This window comes from Lactuca serriola, chromosome 1, assembly GCF_051521515.1.
Source record: "Lactuca serriola cultivar US96UC23 chromosome 1, Lser_US96UC23_V15, whole genome shotgun sequence".
Taxonomy (NCBI): domain Eukaryota; kingdom Viridiplantae; phylum Streptophyta; class Magnoliopsida; order Asterales; family Asteraceae; genus Lactuca; species Lactuca serriola.
In genome coordinates, this window is record NC_136408.1 from 30,657,592 (window position 1) to 30,679,487 (window position 21,896).

Consider the following 21,896-nt stretch of genomic DNA (forward strand, 5'->3'; position numbering starts at 1 on the left):
GACGAGTCCCCCCATGGACTCGCCGAGTCCATTCGTCAGACAGCAAGTTTTTCGACTTTTTCCAACTTTTAATCACAAGTATCAAACAAACAGACCTAGGCTCTGATACCACTGATGGGTTTTGAGCATTCTAACACTTCCTAAGTGTACATGCAACCCTAATAAACCTTGGATCTATGTTTGTCTAAGATACATGCAAATAATTATTTTTCCAAGGCTTATATCCTAACTAGCATGGCATGGGGAACTTGAATCAAATAAAGCTAGTAGAAACACTTACCTTGTAGTTGTAGTTGATTCCTTGGAGTTTTAGAGCCTAGCACCAATAATGTGGATGCCTCAAATGAAAGTCACAAATCACCACAAACTTGGAACTTTGAGAGAATAGTCACACTTCTCTTGAAATCGGCCCTCACCTCAACATGTGTCAACTAGTGTTCACTAGCTTGATTTCAAGAGCCAAAGCCTCCTTTATATAGTGTGGTGGATTAGGGTTACATCCATGTAAACCCTAATACCCATGTCTCTTCATTTCCATGAGATCCATGGGTTAAAGCTCCATGAGTATCCATGGACTTCTCCATCCAAGCCTAGCCCATTCCAAATAAGCATAAGCCCACACTATATAAATATAGAAGCCCATATTTAATTAGTAATATCTTTGATCACTAAATTAATCCTAGATTAATTATAGATCACTACTAATTAAATAATATGATCTTATATTAATATATTAGAACTTATAATATATTAATAAATCATAACTTGTACTATTCTCAAATATTATCCATAAATTGTTCGGGTGAAGTGCAACCCAAATGGACCATGCCGGGTCGGGTCAAGTATATACCAAATATAGTTATGGGCTTAGACACTATATCCAACAGTTTGTATATGCCAGTATATGATAGCTATGCGCACATGGTTATTTGCTTGTTGGTTGGGTTGAGGCGGTCCTGCTTTGTGCTGAAGGCTAACATACCCTATGAGCAGTCCGGGGAGACTGTAGGCCCACGTGGCGGACCAGTCATGCCGAAGGCTCGGGATAGATTCAGACAGACTGTAGGCCCTGTAGGGCGGTCCAGTCAGGCCGATGGCCCAATATACATGATGATTGATTGATTATTACCGATATGGTATTGTCAGTGTGGTATTGGTATTTTGGAGATAGCTCACTAAGCCCTCGGGGTTACAGTTTTCAGTTTATTGTTTCAGGTACTTCAGGAGACCATGGAAAGGCGAAGGCGTGACCGTACCGCTCCTCATCCTTATGTCATGATTTTTGGGACACTCTGACGGAAATTGATTTGAAAACATTTTGTAAACGATGCTTTACAGTTTTTATTTATGATTGAAAAAGTTTAAATTTTGTGTAAAAATTTATGGATGTGACATTGGACGTCATAAATCAATATGGATATAAAATAAATAGATATATGAATAAAAAACTTATTTTGGAAGTTCCAGAGGTGATTTACAGAAGACTGAACTTGCCTTTTGCATTCTTATTTTGTTTTCCTTTCTGGTTGTTGTTTGTGGTGCGTTCAACAAAAGGAGTATTAGAGAAAGAAGGGTGATGGAAGATGAAAGCATTCGGAGGTGGTGTACATCTCGTTGTTGTTTGTATGCACTTGACTTTTGGAAGATTCATAAATGCAAAAGTATATGGACAATGTTTCAGATGGAGAAGACACAAAGTGACATTGATTTCAATAGAAAGAAAATGGGCGCATCGACGAAATTACTTTGCCCTAGAAACTGAGGACTTTGAAGAAGACATCAATTTGAGGATTCAATGTCCATAGATGACAATGGTAGAGGTAAGAGGAGAACTGGAGGCAGACATTTCTGAGTGAAAGGGGGAGCAGTGAGTGGTAGTTATCGATAGAGAGATGTTGGTAGTGGGATGCGATTAAAACAAAGATAAGGTTTATAAGAGAAAGTAATATACAATGATACTTTTCAACGGAGCAAATGTATTTGAGGTCGATGGGAGATGAAGGCAATGGTAAACGTTGGAGAAAAGAAGTAGTGGTTTTGATCAAGCTTATCAAAAGGCTAAAGAAGCATCTGAATCAGTGATGAAGAAGAATGGCGGTGGACGAGATAAATGGGTAGAGACTGTTGTATATCAGAATCAATAGACATAGAAGGAAACCAAAAGGTTTCTAGCCCAACGGTATCCGGTGTTGCCCTCCCTCCTTGAGGTCGAGGGTTCAAGTCTCATTGTGGATACAAGTGGAATAATTTAGGAGTAGTTTAATATATTTGTCGTTTAAAAAAAAGATTGGTTGCGAATAATGAATCCAATTATTATTATTATTATGATTACCAAGTTTCATCCAAAAACAAGATCAATCATTCTCGATTAGATCTGATTATAAGAAAGGAGTAGAAGCAGAGCGTCTTGGTATTGAACGAAAGTAAACATGAGACAATAAAGTAAAACCAACATGTTGTCAGCTGATTTTGATCTTAAAGAACTGCACGTATGGGACTCCTATCTTTAAAGGTTTTTACCTCGTCTCTATTGGCTGTAAACAACAGAGTAAAGATCGAAGATTTAATTGCAAACTTATTGTTTTCCAACAACAATGGAAAACGATAAACACAAAGTGAATACTTAGAAAGCTAAAAGAAATTGCCAAGAGAGGGAGAGAGCTTCGAAATTCGTGTGTAAAATACAACTCCTCCTAGGGAGCTATATTTGTAGGTATCAAAACCCTAGAAGGCAATAAAGGGCCTTTCAAATTTGTGTGTCAAATACAGATCCTAAGGAGGCTGTATTTATAGGTATCAAAATCCTAAAAGACAATAAGGGCCCTAATAGGTCGGACCCTAGAAAACCTAGGCAAGCCGTCTTCTTGGCTCCGTTTGACCTAATCGGTCAAACCGACTTGACCCTAAATCCCACCATTTTGCACGCTCACAACATCGAGCTAGTTCTAGGCTAGGCATGTGTGTGGGCTTGGCCTATCACTTGATCTACTAAACGCCTTTGAAAGCCTATCAAGAAAAAAACATTATAAACCCACTAAATGCTTCTTCCCCCACCAATATGGGATAAAGAAAACTTACCAACTTGTAATATTTCCTCTATAATTTCTAAGACTAAAAGACACCAAATTTGTCAAACTGTAAAAGTAAGGTGGTAAGACTCTAAAATGAGGACGACTTGAAATTAATGATATATATATATATATATATATATATATATATATATATATATATATATATATATATATATATATATATATATATATATATATATATATTAAGACAACAAAGTAAATAAAAAAAATAAATTTTTTAATCTAGTGATATGATTGTTAAATGAAATCTACTGATATAATTATCATTATTACCAAATAAACAATCGTGTGTACAGAATTTAGACTGTGCAGGTAGAATTATTTTTTACACCTCGTTCCCGAGTTCAACTTAACGAGAGAAAAGAAAAGAAATGAGAAGAAAATAGAAGACATTGGTGTTCCCGAGTTTCATTAAAGGAGGGAATTAGAAGAGAGTGGAAGGAAATGGGAGGATCACTTTCCCTCTTAATTTTCCTTCCGATTTGGAAGGATTTGGAAAGAAAGAACAAAAAAAATAAAATTTTGTTTTTCTTTCTTTTCCCTTTTTTTCTCTCATAATTTTCTTTTTTCTCTTCTTTTCTTTTCTTTTATTAAACTCGGGAACAGGGAACGAGACGTAAAGATAACTAATTAAAGAGGCAAATTGGATAGTTGAAACGAATTAGATAATATATTTTTTAGTAGTACTTTAAATATGGGTTAAATGTGGTATACAGTTATAGTTCAGGGACCGGAGATAAAATTTACCCCATCAAAAGTTCAAAACCAGAAATTCCCACCTGATTTGAAGTCCAAGTGATACAGGTTCTTATTCTTCGTCGTCGTCGTCTTTCCTTGTTCTTGATTTTCCGAAGGCAATTTGACCCCCACATTCATTATCTCTGTCATCATTGTTCCGTTTCACATGATTTCTTAGTTTACAATCTTTCCTTTGTTTGCTTGAAAGCCAGCTATATTATCATTGTACCCCAACTGTTCGATGAAATGCCTCTGTCAGCTTGAACTTGTATTTACTCGATCCATCGTATAGTTTATTATAGATACTAAAACAGAGACTAAAGGAAACAACCAGGATTTATTAAACCCTAATTCCGTAGTAGGTTGACTTGCCAACATAATCCTCACTCAACTAGAAAGTTACCATAATTAAGAAAATCAGCTTAAACTCTTTCACCTTTTGAAGGATGTTATGTCATTAATATAACCTTATTGACCAGTTTAATCAAAACTGATACGTTAGTTTAATAATGATTTTGTCCATTCTTTACTCGAGGAAGGTATAAAAATGTTGTTTGTGGCTGTTCTAGTTTAGTCTTTTTGTTTGTTATGGTCAAATATGTAGGTGTTGATTGAGTTAATATCAGCTGTTAGTCTTAGTCTTCACTTTCTGAGTTTCATATATTCATTATGTCATTTACACTTGAACACTCATTAAGGGCATGGTTTATCATCCTGCATGCTTTCTTGAAGCCTATCATTAATGTATTAATTTAGCTTTTTAACTGGTAAACAGCCATGGAAACTAGTCTCGGAAGCTTGCTGAAAATTCTACCTCCAGTAGACTTTTGTTGTGTATATGGTTCAAGTCTTCATCCTAATAACAATGACAAGGTTAGTTCTCTCCATGTTTATAATAGTTGAACTTTGAATTTTTACTTAAATGTTCTTCAAATTTGGGGTCTGTATTTATGTTTCCTTTTTTTTTTTTTTCATTAAAGTCATCCATGGAAGATTATATTCTTGGTGTATCAAATCCTCAACAATGGCATTCTGAGGTATTTGTTGTCCTCCATCTGTTTGTACTGAAATATTCTTAAATTTGGGGTCGTTATTTAACGATTGATATTCTTTTTATCTTCAAGAATCTGCAAATGAACCGGGATCACTATGCCTCATGGATGGTGTCTCTTGGTGGAGCAAAACTGGTTCTTTCTCTTCCCTCTCTCTCTCTCTCTCACACACACACATACACATACACACACCCCTATGATGCCGACTTTATTTACTTCAAACATGGATTTGGTTTGGTTTTTAGATCACTAATGTAGCGGATCATATTGGTGTTGGTGTACATTTTAACCCATTTGTTTCATGGAACGACAAGGTTGGTTTCTGTAATGGATCAATTCTTTCTTGTATTTAATCTTTATTATTAGCAAATTAACCAAGTTTAAAAAAAACATATGGCAGATGTATAAGTATGGAGTTGTTCAAACAGATGATTTAGTTCAAGATATGCTGAATTGGGAGAGATTTTACCTTAGTGGTCGCTTGCAAAAACCAGTATGACATGTTATTTCCATTTCACACCTTTAATAGATTGACATGTTATTCTACAATGATATCAAGATTCTTACTAACATTTCTATGGATTTTTTTTTGTACTTTACGCGCTTTCAGGTGCGTGTTGTTGTGGACAATAAGGAAATCGAAAATGTCAACTTAGTTAATTTGAGGGCTGCCTCCTCTGCAGCACTTCTGCTTTTGCCATCAAAATTTACAGAGGTTTGCATTTTGTCTTAATTCTTATTATTAAATTGGTGAATATTGCTTTGACATGTCCTTGTATTTATCCGTATACAGAGGGAACTTTATGCAAAAATATGTAGCCTCTCTTATATGGGTGACTTGCGCATGCTTTTTGCAGAGGATAAAAATAAGGTACGACATGATAGATAAGAACATGTTTTGTGTTTGGAATCTTTTCTAAAGCTGCTTTATTATTTTTTGTCTGTGCATCAGGTGAAAAAGATAGTAGAAGGCCAATTTGATTTGTTCAGAAACATGTATAATCCGTTGGTTGAAGAGTATGCAACTAAGCAACTCTTGAGACTCTCCTCATGCGGTGATCATCAAATGACCATTTCCCAGGTTTGTCTAAATTCTAAAAATCTCTATAATCAACTCTAAATTTCCAATAAAAGCAAATTGGTGCATGAAAAAAAGTCTTCATAACTTTATATTTATCAATGCCAGGATTGTAGCTTATCTGCAACATCCTCCGTTGTTTCTTCCCTTCCTGAATCCGTTAGAATCCAAATGGGAATGGGGCTAGCCGAGAGAAATACAGGTAATTAGGGTTATTTTCAAATCAGTACTAGTCCAAGTCCAAACCCAGTATAACCTGTTCTGTCATGTACTGTTCTTGCAGATCAAAATAGCAATAAAATCACTATCAGATCACGCGAAGAAGCTGCATCCCGCATGCAAAAAGTTTTGAGGCGCAAAGTAATGATTTCAAGTGCACGACAAGCAGTAGCTGGTTTCATTACTGTTGGAGCCGTTCACGGAATTAAATATCTCGGCAAAAAGATGCAAAAGGCTTGGAAATCATCATCATAGTAACTAATTTCATTGTTTCCAATACAACATATAATGATTTTACTACTAAAAATAAAATCTTATAACAACTTTTTTTGTACCTTTTCAAATCTTTAATCATCACCAGCATTTGATCGGTTCCTCTGGAACCGATCGACAGACCTCCGTCCCAGTATCGAGTCAATCTCACTCGATACCGAGTTCCTCCCTTCCATCCGATTAATCTCACGCCGCCTCGCACCCATCGACGAACTCCGCCCGTTGCCCGAAAAAATCTGCCCCAACAAACTTTCAACCGACTCCGGAGACGAATACAATTTTACATTTATAACCCCCGAAAACACCTCCAAAAAATCCGAATACACAGGGACAATAAGCTTTACAGTCGCCTCTTTTATTTGCGCCCGCAAATCAGCTTCGGGAATGCTATACCTACTCGTATGCCTTTGAGCAATCTCTTCAAACCCCTTCAAAAACGCTTCGAGTTTACCCTTTATAATACTGTCATCCCCAATCCCTTCGTCTCCAATATCTTCTTTGTCAAGTAACCTCACTAACCCACCCCACGCTTGCTTCTCGTACAAGTAAGCCGCTTCTTCCGCCACCACTTTGTAATTCTTCCTCATGTAATTCTCCCCCAAAAGCTTCCCGAGTTCTGTATTCCGAGTCCTCATGTAAATATACCAATAAGTATTCATAGTAAACACATGGTACATAACTTTATCTTTATACCCGGACCTTTTCGTTTCGATATTCCTATGTAACGCTTCCATCACGTTCGAAATCGCATCCTTTAACAAATCCTCATCAGAATCTGTGATTCCGGTTCCGCTCTTCCAAATCTGTTCAGTCCGGAGGACGCGGGCCATGGGTTGACTGTAGTTAACCGTGGTTAAGTACTTAAGGTAGTTGATAGCATACCGGACTAACTTCGGGACTGACCCGTCTTGTGGTGGGGGTAACCCGTCTTGGTTATCTTCGATTTGGAGACCGAATTCCCAATAAACTTTACTCGAAGAATGTACTAGAAGCTTCTCGAGTTCCCGAAACCGGGAACATATATCAACACCAGCTTCACCTTCGAAAACATTTGAAAATTCTGATTTTAATTTTTCTAACGAATCAAACATGTCGAGGAGTTTGAAGAGCTTTTGTGGCTCTTTGTTGCTTCTGGCAACGCCTTCACCGAACCGGAAGAACACTGCCATGATTTTGTCGGCGATTTTTACGAAGCATTCTTGCCAGATGGCGCCTTCCATGATGTTCCCGAGGACTTGGTGGCATAAGGTTTTTTCCGATATGAAAACGGTTCTGATTGCTAGCTCGAAGTGCTGGATCCATAGAGTTATGGAAGTTTCTAGGCTTTCCCATTCCATTTCGTCGATTTCTTCCGGTTTGTATGTTCGGAGGTAATCAGGGTTTAGTCTCATTAACGCCTTCGCTGCTCGCTTATACCTAACTTTCACAAAAATGTCGATGCATATATCCAAGCAATCGTTAGCAGTAAGTGTTTCAGAAATCCGTCGGAGAACTTCAACCTCCATCTCAGTCCCCAACTCCGTTGCCGCCGTCGCCGCTTCGGCTTCTCCATCGTCGTCACTGCCCCCGATGTTATGATGCCTTAATTGCAGTAGAATCCCCTCGAATTCGTCTTGTAAATTCAATAAAGCTTCGTCAAGCAACCCATCAAATTTCATGGAATCGACTTCTGTTTCGTATAAAGCGTTGAGAGCTACCAACGTTTCTCTCAATCGATGCGTTCTGAACTGGTCGGTGGCTTTAGTCCGACTCAAAAACTCCACCACCTCTTGGAGCCTCTGAATCGCCGGACCACCTTCTTGGCTGAGCAAATTAATCGCGATGTTTAACTTATCCACACAATCGACATACTTGATGAGTAACCGTAGCCGCTTGTTCTGGGACTTTTGTGCGGGAAGTTTGGTTGAAATGTCGTCGAGTTTTCTTTGTAGAGATTCGGATATACGGAAGCCATCGATGAGTACGAGAGCAGGTGAAACTGCACGGTTGATTCTTGTTTCGAGTGCTTTTGAGGCGATGGAGAGCGATTGAAGAGGGGCTAGCCTTCTTGAAGCGACAGTTAGAGTTTCTTGTAGAGTGTCAAAGTTGTCATCGAGTTTTTCCAGGTTTGTTTGTAAATTTGCCGATGATTTGAGGAGGGTTTTGAGATCGGAGCATGCTGATTCTAGCTTGGTGAGCATTGGGTAGTCTTCCATGGCGGGTGGTGGAGGTGGTGGGGGTGGTAGCGAGGGTTGGTTTATAAGACAAGAATAGGGTGGCAACATGTACAAAGAGACGGGGAGAATTAAGTAGAAGACTAAATCTCGATGTAAACTAAGAAAAAGAAAACAAATGGCAATAGAAAATTGGGTGTGGACAAATCAATGGGTTTGGAGTTTGGACTTTGGATACAGCCGTCAGCCGGATGTGTTTCATGATTTGGTCACATTGGTAGTGACTTGTTGAGAGTTGACACTCTTAAGACAATGGTGCACACAAGAAGGGTGAGTTTTTAACAAAGATGATCGATGGTTTTAAAAAATATTTACCAACTTCTTATACTTTTTAATTTATTTTCCAAGTAGTTGTATTTTTTTAATTAAAAACAAATTAATCAAAATAGTTTTTAACAAGACCCCCTTAACCACATCGCCACTGTAGATATTGCGGAGAAACCGCATCAGTACATCACCATTTAGGCCAAAGAAAACATTTTCAGCATATACAACTCTTATTATGCCAGATTAACAATTTAACATCTCCTCTTACAAATACTAGTATATTGACCTTGTAAAAGACATGGATTATTCAAGATGCCTTAGATTCCGGTTATGCTTTAGACAAGGCCAAAGATTAACCACCAAGGTTCATGCGACGCTTTAGATTTCAAAGGCGGAACACTTGGTCGGCGATGAAACTTCCATGCCCTTTGAAACAATTTGGTAAGGAAGGTGGGTTGATATATTTACCATCTTTTGGTAAATAATCTAAAAACTACGCTACTTTAGTAATTATTTTTTCAAAATACAATTATCTACATAAAAACTCCAAAAAGGGTTCCGAACCAGTCTTGGGTCGGTTCGGTCTTTTCCAAGATATGTCATCATTCGGACCAGTCTTTTGTTCAGTTTGGATTTGTGGTTTTTTGTTCGTTTCATTTTTTTTCAATCCAGTTTCAATATCGATTTTTTTGGTTTTGCATTCATAGAGTTGTGCTAGCATAGATAGGTTGTAGGTAGGAGTAGGTTGTTTATCTCTATTGTTTTCTTTATGTAGGTTATGTATATGATATAATTAGATTTGCTATATATCTAATAATAAATATTTGATTTTGTTACGTTAACCAGTGACAGAGCTTGAAGTTATGATTTGGGGGGCCGAAATTAAAATACGTATAAAAATTGAAGAACAGGGAGGGCCAAAGTCAAATTTTATAGTTTTGGACATAATATGTAACCTTTTCAATACTTATGGACTATATATATAATTTAAAAATTGAGGTTATCTATAAAATGCATTGTGGTACTGGTCTCGAGTTGGTCTTGAAATGGTCCGTTCATTTTTTGGATCGGTTTCGGGTCGGTTTCAGAACAGTCTGATCTTTTTTCGGTTTGGTTTCGTTATTTTTCAGGACCAATCTAGTTGTGCACTTGTATCTCAAGATACATTTTAACTTAAGTTTACATCTTTTAAAATATTATAACTATTTTTGTAGAACTTTTTATACAAATAAATTATAATTTTCAGTTTTGAGTTAGTATTTGCGTTTGTCAAATATATCCCAAGACCCAAGTTTTTGTGTATCATATGTGTACCAACTCAACAAAATACCTACTTTAAAATACTTTTATTATAAAAAAGTTCTTTTCACAAATCTTATCCGTAGGTTTTAATAAAATGAAGACCATCTAAATGAATAGTGTCATTAAAATTATGAAAAAACTTTATGATCGTAAAATGGCAAGTAACTTGATAAACTTTGAAGTCGAACAACCTAGATAAACGTTTATTTAAGTTAAAGAAATTTATTTGACCCAAAACATCGATTCACTATTTTTAATGTTTTCATGTTTTTTTATTTTCAGGGATAGTACATCAGACATATCGGATTGGCTGAAGTATGTTTGAATTTGTTCATTTTGTGATCTTAACGAGTCGGAGTGGGTTTGGTCTTGTCGGATTCTTTTATTTTTTTTAATAAATAAATATTATACTAAATCTAAATATAAAAACTATATTATTATGTCAGTTATCTAATTTTTTCTTAATGAAACAATTTAACAGGTATGCATTTAAATAATGGAGGATTTTTTTTAATGGTAGCTTGACTGGTTAGATGTTAGTGTTAATACTTTAATTCATATCAAACCTGACATCCTCATTCTCTCATATTTTATAGTTCTCTTTTCTATATGATCCATTAAAGATGAGACATAACCTTAATGAATCTAACCCTTAGTAAAAGGATCCAAAATTGCTACATATTCGAAGTATTGGTTTCGTAAAATTTTTGTTACATACACAATATTTATTTTAACAAAAATAACCATTAAAATAATTAATATCCTTTCTCTGCTTGGTATGCTCCTTATCATCTTTTATCAAACTAATTATTTAGGCTAGTTACCTTAACTAAAATTAAACAAAAGTGATTTAATATATATATATATATATATATATATATATATATATATATATATATATATATATATATATATATATATATATTAAATCACTTTTGTTTAATTTTAGTTAAGGTAACTAGCCTAAATAATTAGTTTGATAAAAGATGATAAGGAGCATACCAAGCAGAGAAAGGATATTAATTATTTTAATGGTTATTTTTGTTAAAATTTAAAATAAAGGCTGTGAAAGAATCTGTATGTCATTGTCTCTCACTCTCTTGTTCAGTTTTATAGTTAAAAGTTATAAAAAATAGGGTAGTGTTTTATCCATTTGGCTTCTTTTATTTGTTGATGTCCTAGTAAGTATAGCAAATGGAAGCTAGTTTTCTACGATTATGAATGCAACAAGTTATATAATATGCTTTTTAAATAGAGGTGTTTACATTTACATATTGAATTTGAAATAAAAAGAATAAATGCTCTGTGACTCCATGATATTGTAAGGCTTGAAGGAGATGGTTCGTCTTTGATAATGATACTAAAGCAACTATTTTGGAATTGGATCGTCATATGCCTTTCTTCTGGTCGTCCATTGATTGAAACATGCAGGTTTGATCTTTAACTTTCCATATGGGGTGCCCAAATGTTACCGGTTGGGCCTCTAAGATGGCGAAGGTTATATTGAAATAAAGAATAAATTATTCAAAAGAAATTGTTATAATAAGATTATAAATTCTTTGAATGTTCTGACGATGTAGAAATCAAGACTATATCGATTCACAGTTCTGGAATCAAAATGTTAGTTATAGGTTTGAGTTTTAAAACAATGGGTCAATGGCCCATAAAAATCGAATTTAAGAAATTAACTAGTGGTGAACCCATGACTCCCATGGGCCATGGGGTAGAGGTGTTTGTTGTAGACAAAATTGCAAAAATGGTCCTTTGGTATTTAATTTTTTTGGGGTTTTCGTTTAAACCACGATATCTTTGGATTGGTGGTCATTTTGAGGTATTTTCGTTATGATTTTGGTCATTTGCTAAACTGAAATGACTAATATGCCATCCTGATATTTTTTTAATATTTTTTCTATTTAATTTAATGATTTATTAAATTAAAATATAGGTCTCTCTCTCTCTCCCTCCTTAATACCCATAGTCAAATCCAATCGTTTGTGAAATCATGAAAAGAATTTATTTTATGGGTTTAAGGGGTGTTTGGTTTAGCTTTTCACAGCCTAAAAGTCTTTTTTGGACAAGTTACAAAAAGTCAGGATTTCCTGACTTTTCCAAAAAATTCATTTTCCTTGTATAAAAACTCAAAAAGTAGCTTTTAAAACTAGTTTTGTCAAATATATTTTATTTTTTTTTCTTTTCCAAAAAGGACTTTTTGCCTGTGAAAAGCTAAGCCAGACACCCTTAATTAGAACTTTGTATGTATCATTGTTGTTTCTGGGTTTAGATTTGATTCAAAATGAAAGCCATCTGGAAAGGAAATCTTCTCCTGGCTGCGTATCTCACCTCCATCGGTAGATATATCCAATGCAAAAATTAGCCTTAGAACGCATTTAGGATCCATGGGATGAAAAACCTATTCTTGTATCGGTATTGATGTCGTTAACCAGCTCTAGATTCATGGGGGATAATTGGTACTCCATGTGACCTGCAACCTGCAAGGAAGAGGATGAGGAGTGTGGACGACACCCCTTAATCACTGGGTCAGATCTATAACAAAAATTTATACCTGTTTACGAATAAAACATATGTCGAGGTTTGATCAGAGATTGCAGAATCACAAATAGCGTTCATCCAAATCACTAGTCCTGAATCATTTATCCCCCTGAATCGCAATATGAAGGCGGCAATGGGTATCCAATTCTCTTCTTAATTTGGGACCAATACAAATCACAAATCACTTCATCCAAATCATTAGCCCTGAATCATAACTTGTCTTTGTAAGCAAGTTTCCAAATCAATTTAAACCATTACAAATCATATAGAAGAAACTCAGAACATTTATTAATCGATTCTTTGTATTCCAATTCGTCAGTTTTCAACTGTTCTGAACAAAATCAAGTTCGAATCCCATCGCACATGAAAGTTATTGAATCGATTAATCAATCACTGAATCAACCAGGAATACTTGATTGAAATCTTAAATCACTTCGGTCACAAAATGATTTTAAGAATTGAGATTCAAGAGATAGACCGAAGAAGAAATCGTGTTTAGATAATCCATTTTGAATGAAAGCGTAAACAAAATATCCATGGAAATTGACTGTTTGATCCAACAAAAAGTTCAATTTCAAGAACCAATTTGTGGATGGAGGTTTGATAGAAGTAATAGATCGTACAAGTTTTGATCTATGTGGTTCGGGTTTGAAACGAGATCAGGTGGGGTTCATTGAGACAAATGAGCGAGAGGGGAGGAGGGAGAGAGAGGGTCCTATTTTTATTTTTTATATATAAATATTTATAAGAACAAAAAAGAAAAATAGAAAATAAATATAATAGGGGCAATTTAGTCTTTTCAGTTTACCGAAGGACCAAAATCACAAGCAAACTACCTTAAAAAACCATCAATCCAAAAAAGTCGTAGTTTGGACTAAAACCCTAAAAAATTATATACCATACGGACCATTTTTGCAATCTTGTCTGTATTTGACGTACTACACCATTCTAAAATCTACTTTAAAGAACAAATCAACACACAACCCACAAGGTATCAAAAAGGAGTCCGGAAAGCCAACCGTTTACATGAACCAATAAGAAATAAAACAATTTCAAACTTACAAAAAAAAGCACTCGTCACCCTGGATTATGTGCTAGCACCTCCTCATATATGAAGCTTTTAATCTGCTCTTGTACTAGAAAGATAAAGGGTGTTGTAATGCATCTTCAACTTCTCAAAATATAGATTTTTATTAGTTTTTTTTTAAAAGTAGATGAAGGTTGAGATATGGGACGTCTTTGGGTATGGAGTGACGCAGACCCTTTTCACTTGTATCCATTAATTTCTTTGCTGCGTGTTGGCTCCATTCTTCTTCAGCTTTATCAATTGCCTACAACAAAATAATTATTCATCATATCATTGAATACTTTTGTTAATTTGTTTAATCATTATTATATTTTGAAAATTCCACCCAGTGTCATCTAAACACAATGCAATTTTCATTGGCTAAAAACGGCCATAAATTTTGAAGTTCAATGCCTTGATTAAAAAAGAAACAAAAGTAGGAGAGGATGCTATAATATTAACACAAACATGCTACTTGTTGCATTTAGCTAGTGAAAGATATGGCAAGATTTCACTAACTTAAACAAGTCAACATATACTAACCTCAATAGTTTAAGGTTTTGGGTTTTGGGTTTGTGGTTTTGAGGCTCTAACTTTTAACCTCAGAGTGTTAAGGAAAATTATCATTGTTTAGGGAAGTAATACGAAAATAAGAGTTTATGGGTAATTTTCTCTACCTTTTAATAGTCTTTAGTGTCAAAACTGATTACAATAAATAATCATGTATGTGAAAGACTGAAAGTTGAAGTTAGTCTTTATATAAAAAAGAGGAGTTGTTTTAGTGAAAAAAGGCATAAGGAGATGTAGAAGGCCAAAGCTAACAAAGGTTAACTGCTTGTTGTTGATCGGAGATGACTTAGGCATTTAAACAAACAGGTAGAGTGCAATGGATAAACCCTAATACCCTAGAAAACTTGATGGACATCAACCACAAAAATTAATCAAAACAAATCCGCAACATTCATAATGGCAAGATCAAAGCTGAATCATAACTTGGTTCCACCAATCTTGGTAGCTGTAAGCATAAAATCATCTTTACCAAGAAATAAAAATAGAAACAACTGAAGCTACAACTTTCGATTTCCACCAAAACTGATCAATTAGGTCTTGCGAATAATCACATTCACACAAACATACACTAAATACAGATAATTAAAGGGCGGAAGGAGAGGCTTTTTATTACTTACCATTAGGGGTGTTTGTTTGGATGGATCGGTTTAACCCGATCCAATCAAGTAAATCCAAATTGATTTCGGTTTTTCAAAATATAAATCCAAATAGTCTAAACTAAATTCAGATCCAATCCGATCCAATTACAATTAGGTTGTATCGGTTTTAATAATTCGGTTTTCAACAATCGAAACATTTTAAAACGACAAATAATTATAATATTACTTGGTTTAACACAATAAGTAAAAACAAATTATTTAATTGTGATTTGAAATTTATAAACAATTACTAGGAAGATATATTATAGTTTAATATTTTATAGATAAAACACTTTTGAGAGGAAATGCATATTAATGTTTGTTATTAGATGAAACTTTTTTAGCGTATTTGAAAAATAAATTACAAACTTAATAAATAATTATAGACATATTAAAAGTAAATAAGTAATATATTATTATTCGGTTTTGTTGGACTATTTGGTTCTTATTTTATAAACCAAAATCAATCTGAAATCCAAAATAATAATTTGGTTTTCTTGAAAACCAATCCAAGAATTCGAATATCCGAACCAAATAGTCCAATCCAAATTGTCCAATTGGATAATTCGGTTTTATCCGAATATTGAACAACCTTACTTAACATTCTTTGAACCACTTAATAGCAGGAGTTTTAGACTTGATGAAATTCCGCCGTTCGAAGGGATTACTGTGCTGGATTGGAGTCTGCCTCGCTGCGCTGGTGAGTAGAAATTGATGAGATCACCCGCGTAATACGCCGACAAGAGTAGAAAGTGAACAGGGGGGCCATGCACGCTGCGACTGCGAGGTTCTGATGGTTTTGAAAGAAAAATCATAATAATAAAATAAAAAAATCAGCTTACTTTGTATTGTTATATGACAAGATTTTGTCGAAAAATTTCGACTTGGTAGCACACCAGTTCAAAACAAGATTTTTTTCTCCTTTTTTTTAGTTCTGGTCCGTCTCAATTTTGAAAATGTTTTAGATGACATTTTTATCTTTCTTATTTGTTTTTCCTTTTCTATTTATTTATTTAACAATTTATCTTATTAAAAAAACAGGAAAATGACATTGTAACCCTATAATGTTTGGGGTTTTAGTCAAATGAGTTCCTTAAGTTATTTATGTACTTTATGAGGAATAATCTTTAAGTAAGTGACCTGTCTTTTTAGTCTCTATAATCTATGTCTTTTTAGTCTTTATAACCTATCATTTTCAGTTACATATACCAAGTGGTTTTTAATTAATTTAAATAGTTATAATAAATCTCTCTTTCTCTCTCTCTCTCTCTCACAGAAATCAGGGAAACCTATATCAAGTTCTAAACCCAAAATCAAAATTTGTTTTGGGATTTCAAATTTTCTAGATGCAAAATCGAGTTTTTAAGTTCTAGTTTTTTGTTTGCTTTTTTAAGGATGATATGTTGTCAGAACACACACAAAGATCTTGGTTCTCAGTTCTTGATTTCTTGAACTCTCTAGCTGATTGAAACGAGAAAAAGAAAGGGAGATGGAGCTGAGACATCTTTTGAAATATGAAGTTTATGAGCAGAGATGATGGTGGTTAGGTGATTTCTAGGTTTTGTTCCACCTCAAATACAAGATCTGATGAGCCTCAAAGGTGACGACGAGAAAACTTTTCATCCCACAAACCACCACCAAATTGACCTCCGTTTCTATCCATGGTCTTTATCTCACCATCAAAGACCCATGAATTTCATAAGCCCACTTTGATGCTATTATGTCTTTATTTCCCCTGTTTTCTTGCTTTAGTTCGAATTATGTCATTGTTGTGGGTTGGATAAGGTTGCGTTGAAGGTGTGCGGTCGGAGAAATAGGGGGAGGTTAGGGTTTAATGTAGTAGGTGCATTAGAAACAAAAACCGATGAAGAACAAGAAACAGGTTTGAAGGAAAAAGAGTGATTGAGGGTTCTTGATGAGCAGGTGATCGATTAATTTTATTCATATTTTTGAAACAAAGCAGATTATATGAAATTATTCAAAAATGGAGAAATTGAAAAAAAAATCTAGGTTTGCATGTTCAAGATGAAGAATGAGATCATGAAATCAAGCCAACATCACCGATTGGATTCAATTTATATTCTTTTCCTACATTATGATTAATCAGAAGGCGTGGTGTGTGGATTCAGAAGTGTGTTTTAATCTTAAGGCGTGTTCGACACGAAGCGTTTTAGAGCGTTTGAGAGCTTCTAGCTTCTAGCGTTTGACAAAACGCTCCGTTTAAAACAGAAAGTCCCGTTTGACACTACAAGCTTCTAGCGTTTTGTTTAATCAAAACACTCCAAATCCAAATGCTACTTCATGTAGCGTTTAACAAAACGCTAAAAGCTACTCGCTACCTGCTACAACCTATCCTCTACCAGCTAGTTTTGCCGAACACGCCATTAGTGTATGTGTGTGTTTTTTGGAAGAACGCGATCAAATAAGAGAGAGAGAGAGGTGTCATTTCTTTTATAATAAATAAATAATTAATTAGACGAATTGAGGGAGCTGGCATAAGGGGTGACCGGGTTACCAATTCGTTTTGGAACACAAGTGGTCAAAGTGTTTAGCATTTTCACTACTCATCAAATTGGAACACAAGTGGTCAAAGTGTTTAGCATTTTCACTACTCATCAAATCTTCATAACAACTTATCACTAAGTAGAGTCCAAGCTTCATATCTTTCCTCCACCAAGATAAAATATACCATGGATGAATTTCTTTAACATCCATCTCAATCAATATCTTCACCATATTCCTACAAATAATTCCTCGAAACTCAAACAAATGACAAGAACATTATATATCACATGCACTTTCATCATAACTAACGATATAAATAAATTGCTTTTTAAAATCTCCATGTTTCCCTTCCATAATATATGTGACATGAAATACATATCGTGCACCATCCACTTTGACCAATAAAGAATTGAAAAACAACATACCTTGTAACTCATCTTGAATCAACTTAAAATTGCATTCATGTACGCCTCCTGAAACTGACTTCAAAATAAAACCGAGTTACTAATGTATATGAATAATTAAGCGACTTAAAATCAACTTCAGTTTCTTTCTCAATCTTTCTTTTCAGTGTGTTGTCATATTGTTCAACAAATTGTTGTAATGAGGTTTTAGAATTAACATACGCATAAAAAAAAATGTTTTCACTTCTTTACATAGCAGATTCCCAAAAGTTTACTTTTACATATATCGACACCCAACGCCTTCGATAGTTAAATAAATAACATAACCATTCGTTATTCAAGTGCGTAATTTTCAACCAGTTTGCACCACCCATCTTCAAGGTCTAAGAGTGTCTGTAGACTCATATACACCTGTGGCACAACTCCTTGCATTGATCGACATTAATATGTTATTATTGTTTTTGTTGCCCGTCCATTCATGCATTCTAACCACGACTTAAATAACCACACATATGTTTCTGTATCCTCTTATGAAAGCAAACCACATCCAAATAAGATAGACATTCCATGGTGATTTAGTCCAACAAAAGGTACAAACGACATATTATATTTTTTAGTCAAATAGTGTTATCAAATGAAATAACATCTCCAAATGACTCATAAGCTACCCTAGACCTTACATCTGCCCAAAATACATTTTGCATATGACATTCATCATCCATGTCAATCACGTAGAAAATTTTGAACTTCTTTTTTGCATACATATAAAATAAGTACGAAGTGCCTCAACTGTAATACCCTGTTTATTTCTTAAATAAATAAATAAATTAATGAACAAATGGTAGCCCTAAAATAAATAATTACATATCAAAGGATGGTCTCGAGGAGCTAATTGTCACAAGTTTCGAAGATGGAGGTTAAAAGTGTAAAATATGGATCTAATTTGTAAGTATTAACGAAGTCAGGGACTAAATTGTAACTTCCGGACATCATTTGAAGGGATTTTAGAGGCTTAGGGGTTTGTATTGTAAATTAGGGGCTTTATTTTGTAAGGAATTATGGAAGGGAGGGCTAAAATGCAAGTTTTGGGTTTCATTTGAAAGAGAATTGAAGGGCAGGGACTATTATTGTCGTTATGGGAAACTTGTAGTTGGAGGCGGGTATTTAAAGGGTGTGTAACCCTAACCCTAAGAGATAACGGTCGCCGCTCCCTCTTTATGCCTCCCTCACCGGCCGCCACTCCCACTTCTTCACCTCCGATCGCCACCTATCTCCTCTCCTTCTTGTTGCCGGCGACAACAAGGACCACACGCTCCTGAGACCGTTCCACAGCAGCCAACCTCTCTTCGCCACCGTTGTTGAAGCTGAAACCACCGAGAGACCCACTGTTGGCGATGACGGAGAAAGGAATGTCGATTCATGGGCTATGAACATCATGGCTGTTGCCGCTGCTGCGCCGCCGCCGATGAAGACGATGAGTCGTCGTCAGATCTGTTTTCTGATTAGCGAACGACTGTTAGCACCCACAAGTCTGCCGACGGACGTAAAGCATTTCTGCTGTTGTCGCAGACCGATCATGCTTCCTTACCGGTGACGAAGAGGACGCCGACGGGTCCGTTCTTCTGCCGCTGCCACCTCCACCTCGCGCAGCTGCTGCCTACCGTCGGGACCGTCGCATGCCACCGTGGAGGTGTCTGTGAGTTGTGTGGGTGTGTTCCGTGATTTTATTGTGATGTTCGTGTATCGCTGCTTCAAGCCTAATGTTTTAGTGTGTGTGTGTTTGGCCGGAAATCAAGGAGTTAACCACCATGGCCGCCAGCCATGGTGGCTGCCGCCACGTGCCATCGTCAGCCACCACAAGGGTGGTTACGGGTGTGTATGTATTTAGTATAGTGTGTGTGTTTAGTTTGAGAGTTCATTGTAAAATGTAAAAATGGAATAATAGCAATCTCAAACCACCACCGTAGGGTGGTGGCTGCCGCTACCGGTCGCCGTGTCGGGTGGCGGTGTGCCTCGTTGATGTTGTGTTTTGGTTCGGATGTTTAGACAAGGGACTAAAACCATAATGGGCTCAAAGGAGCTCTAATGGGCCCAATAAAGCTTAATGGACTCTAATGGACCCAATAAAACCCTAATGGGCTTAATAATATTTTAGTGGGCTTAATAGGCCCAATAAAGCCCTAATTGACTTAAAAGACCAACAAATTGATAAATGAGCTAATATTTGGATTGGAAAACCCTAATGCCAATGAAACCCTAACTTTAAGAATTAATCGGGTCACACACACAAGAATTATTTAATAACTTGAGATATTAAATAATAAACTTTGGCAAAGATTAATCTAAGCAATAATGGACTTAAATGGATTAAGTACTTAATGGGTTAAGTAGGAAACTTAACCCTAATCATCATTTTATGCGAAACCCTAATTTCACTTGGGTTTATTGTTGGGCCTTTCTTTTGGGCCTTGAGGGTTGGGTAATTAATGGGCCATCCAAAGTCAAGCCAATGAACTAGAATAATTTAATGGGCCTGGGGTAAGGCCCATGTAAGGGGCTTGGGCCCAATTTGGAAAATTGGGCCATAGACGGGCCATAGTTTGGGCCAAAATGATTATATGGTGTTGGGCCTTAGAATGAGACTATGTATAGGCCTAGGCCCAATTTGGAAAATTGGGCCATGTGTTGGGCTTTGATTCCTAATTGACTTTGGGCCTATAGATTGGGCCTTGGGCTTGAATAAGCCAAGCTAGGGGTAATGTAGTAATTACCCAAAGAATGTACTTATGGTTGTGTAGTGGGACCCAATTATTAATTGGGTGATATTTTGGTGTTGACAGTTCGGGAATCGGTCAGCCAGTAGTTGGGGTTGAGTCTGCGGGACTTCAGCAGTGTGGGATTGTGTCTACGGGACTTCAGCAGTGTGAGGTGAGTTACCTTCCAGTAGCGGTGGGTCTACGGCCACAATGTCGGCCCACCAGTAGGAGTTGTTGTTAGATGATTGTCTTTGTGATAATTGTCTATGTTTGCTACTACATGTTATGTTTATGTGCTAGCATGATATGATGTTATGTGATAGTGGTAGTAGGGGGTGAAATAGTCCCCGGTTACCGTTCGATAGGGCCGAAGGGGTAGATTAGTACCCAACTATGCTAGACAGATTATGATATATGTGATATGATATTATGTGGTAGTAGTAGGGGGTGAAATAGTCCCCACTTACCGGTCGACAGGACCGAAGGGGTAGGCCAGCACCCAGATATGCTAGGCAATATATGACTTATGTGTTTATGCTATGATTTTATGTGGTAGTGTAGGGGGTGAAATAGTCCTCGGTTACCGGTTGAAAGATACCAAAGGGGAAGCCAACACCCAGATATGCTAGGCAGTACCCGGTCGAGAGGACCAAAGGGGAGCCCAGCACCCAGGTATGCTAGGCAGTATCCGGTCGAGAGGACAGAAGGGGGGACTAGCACCCAGATATGCTAGGCAGTATCCGGTTGAGAGGACCAAAGGGGTAGGTCGGGCACCCAGATATGCCTGACAGTTTATGTATGTTATATGATCGAATGGTATGTGGTATGATAGGGGAATTACTAAGCTTTGGGGAATTACTAAGCTTTGTGCTTACGATTTACAGTTTTGGTTTCAGGTTCTCGTTTTCAAAGGAAAGGAGCCGGCTTGATCGCAGCGCATCACACTATGGTTTTCCGCACACGAGATCTTTGGGATTACACTCTGATATTGTTTTATGATAACGTGTTTTGATTATTTCTACTTGGGTTTGACATTACATGATATTATGGATGTTTTCTTATACTGTAACGACCCAAAAATCACGACTAAAAATTTCTTTTAAAACATTACTAAAAATGGGTTTATAAACAACGTATCATAAGTCAAACATAACTTTTGAGTATTAAGTTCAA

At 36.1% G+C, this 21,896-nt stretch overlaps 2 protein-coding genes and 2 long non-coding RNA genes across 7 annotated transcripts; 2 read left to right on the forward strand and 2 right to left on the reverse strand.

Moving 5' to 3' along the window:
* The first annotated feature begins 3,791 nt into the window (after positions 1-3,791).
* Positions 3,792-10,753, forward strand: LOC145079984 (translocator assembly/maintenance protein). Of its 4 annotated transcripts, none has more exons than XR_013695106.1 (12): positions 3,868-3,946; positions 4,606-4,703; positions 4,811-4,867; positions 4,955-5,017; positions 5,128-5,196; positions 5,283-5,375; positions 5,493-5,597; positions 5,676-5,753; positions 5,835-5,963; positions 6,069-6,162; positions 6,244-8,935; positions 10,517-10,753. XR_013695106.1 is itself a non-coding variant. In XM_079023142.1 (12 exons), coding segments are annotated over exons 2-12 (975 nt in total). In that variant the 5' UTR covers positions 3,868-3,946; positions 4,606-4,607; the 3' UTR covers positions 10,518-10,753. The 4 variants fall into 4 exon arrangements, 3 of the variants coding, with proteins under 3 accessions (XP_078879269.1, XP_078879268.1, XP_078879270.1); XM_079023142.1 differs by having other exon boundaries at positions 6,244-6,433; XM_079023143.1 differs by lacking the exon at positions 10,517-10,753 and having other exon boundaries at positions 3,792-3,896; positions 6,244-6,515.
* Positions 6,527-8,647, reverse strand: LOC145095297 (exocyst complex component EXO70I-like). The gene has a single exon (XM_079033207.1). The coding sequence runs from the start codon at positions 8,645-8,647 to the stop codon at positions 6,527-6,529; it is 2,121 nt and encodes a 706-aa protein (XP_078889333.1).
* Positions 10,754-11,449: 696 nt separating the features above from the next.
* Positions 11,450-13,471, reverse strand: LOC145080025 (uncharacterized). Its single transcript, XR_013695112.1, has 2 exons — positions 12,798-13,471; positions 11,450-12,723 (listed from the first exon to the last, which is right to left on the reverse strand). It is a non-coding gene; the product is annotated as an uncharacterized LOC145080025 (long non-coding RNA).
* Positions 13,472-19,147: 5,676 nt separating this feature from the next.
* LOC145080036 (uncharacterized) lies at positions 19,148-21,787 on the forward strand. The gene is made up of 3 exons (XR_013695114.1): positions 19,148-20,895; positions 21,285-21,539; positions 21,620-21,787. It is a non-coding gene; the product is annotated as an uncharacterized LOC145080036 (long non-coding RNA).
* The last annotated feature ends 109 nt before the right edge of the window (positions 21,788-21,896 follow it).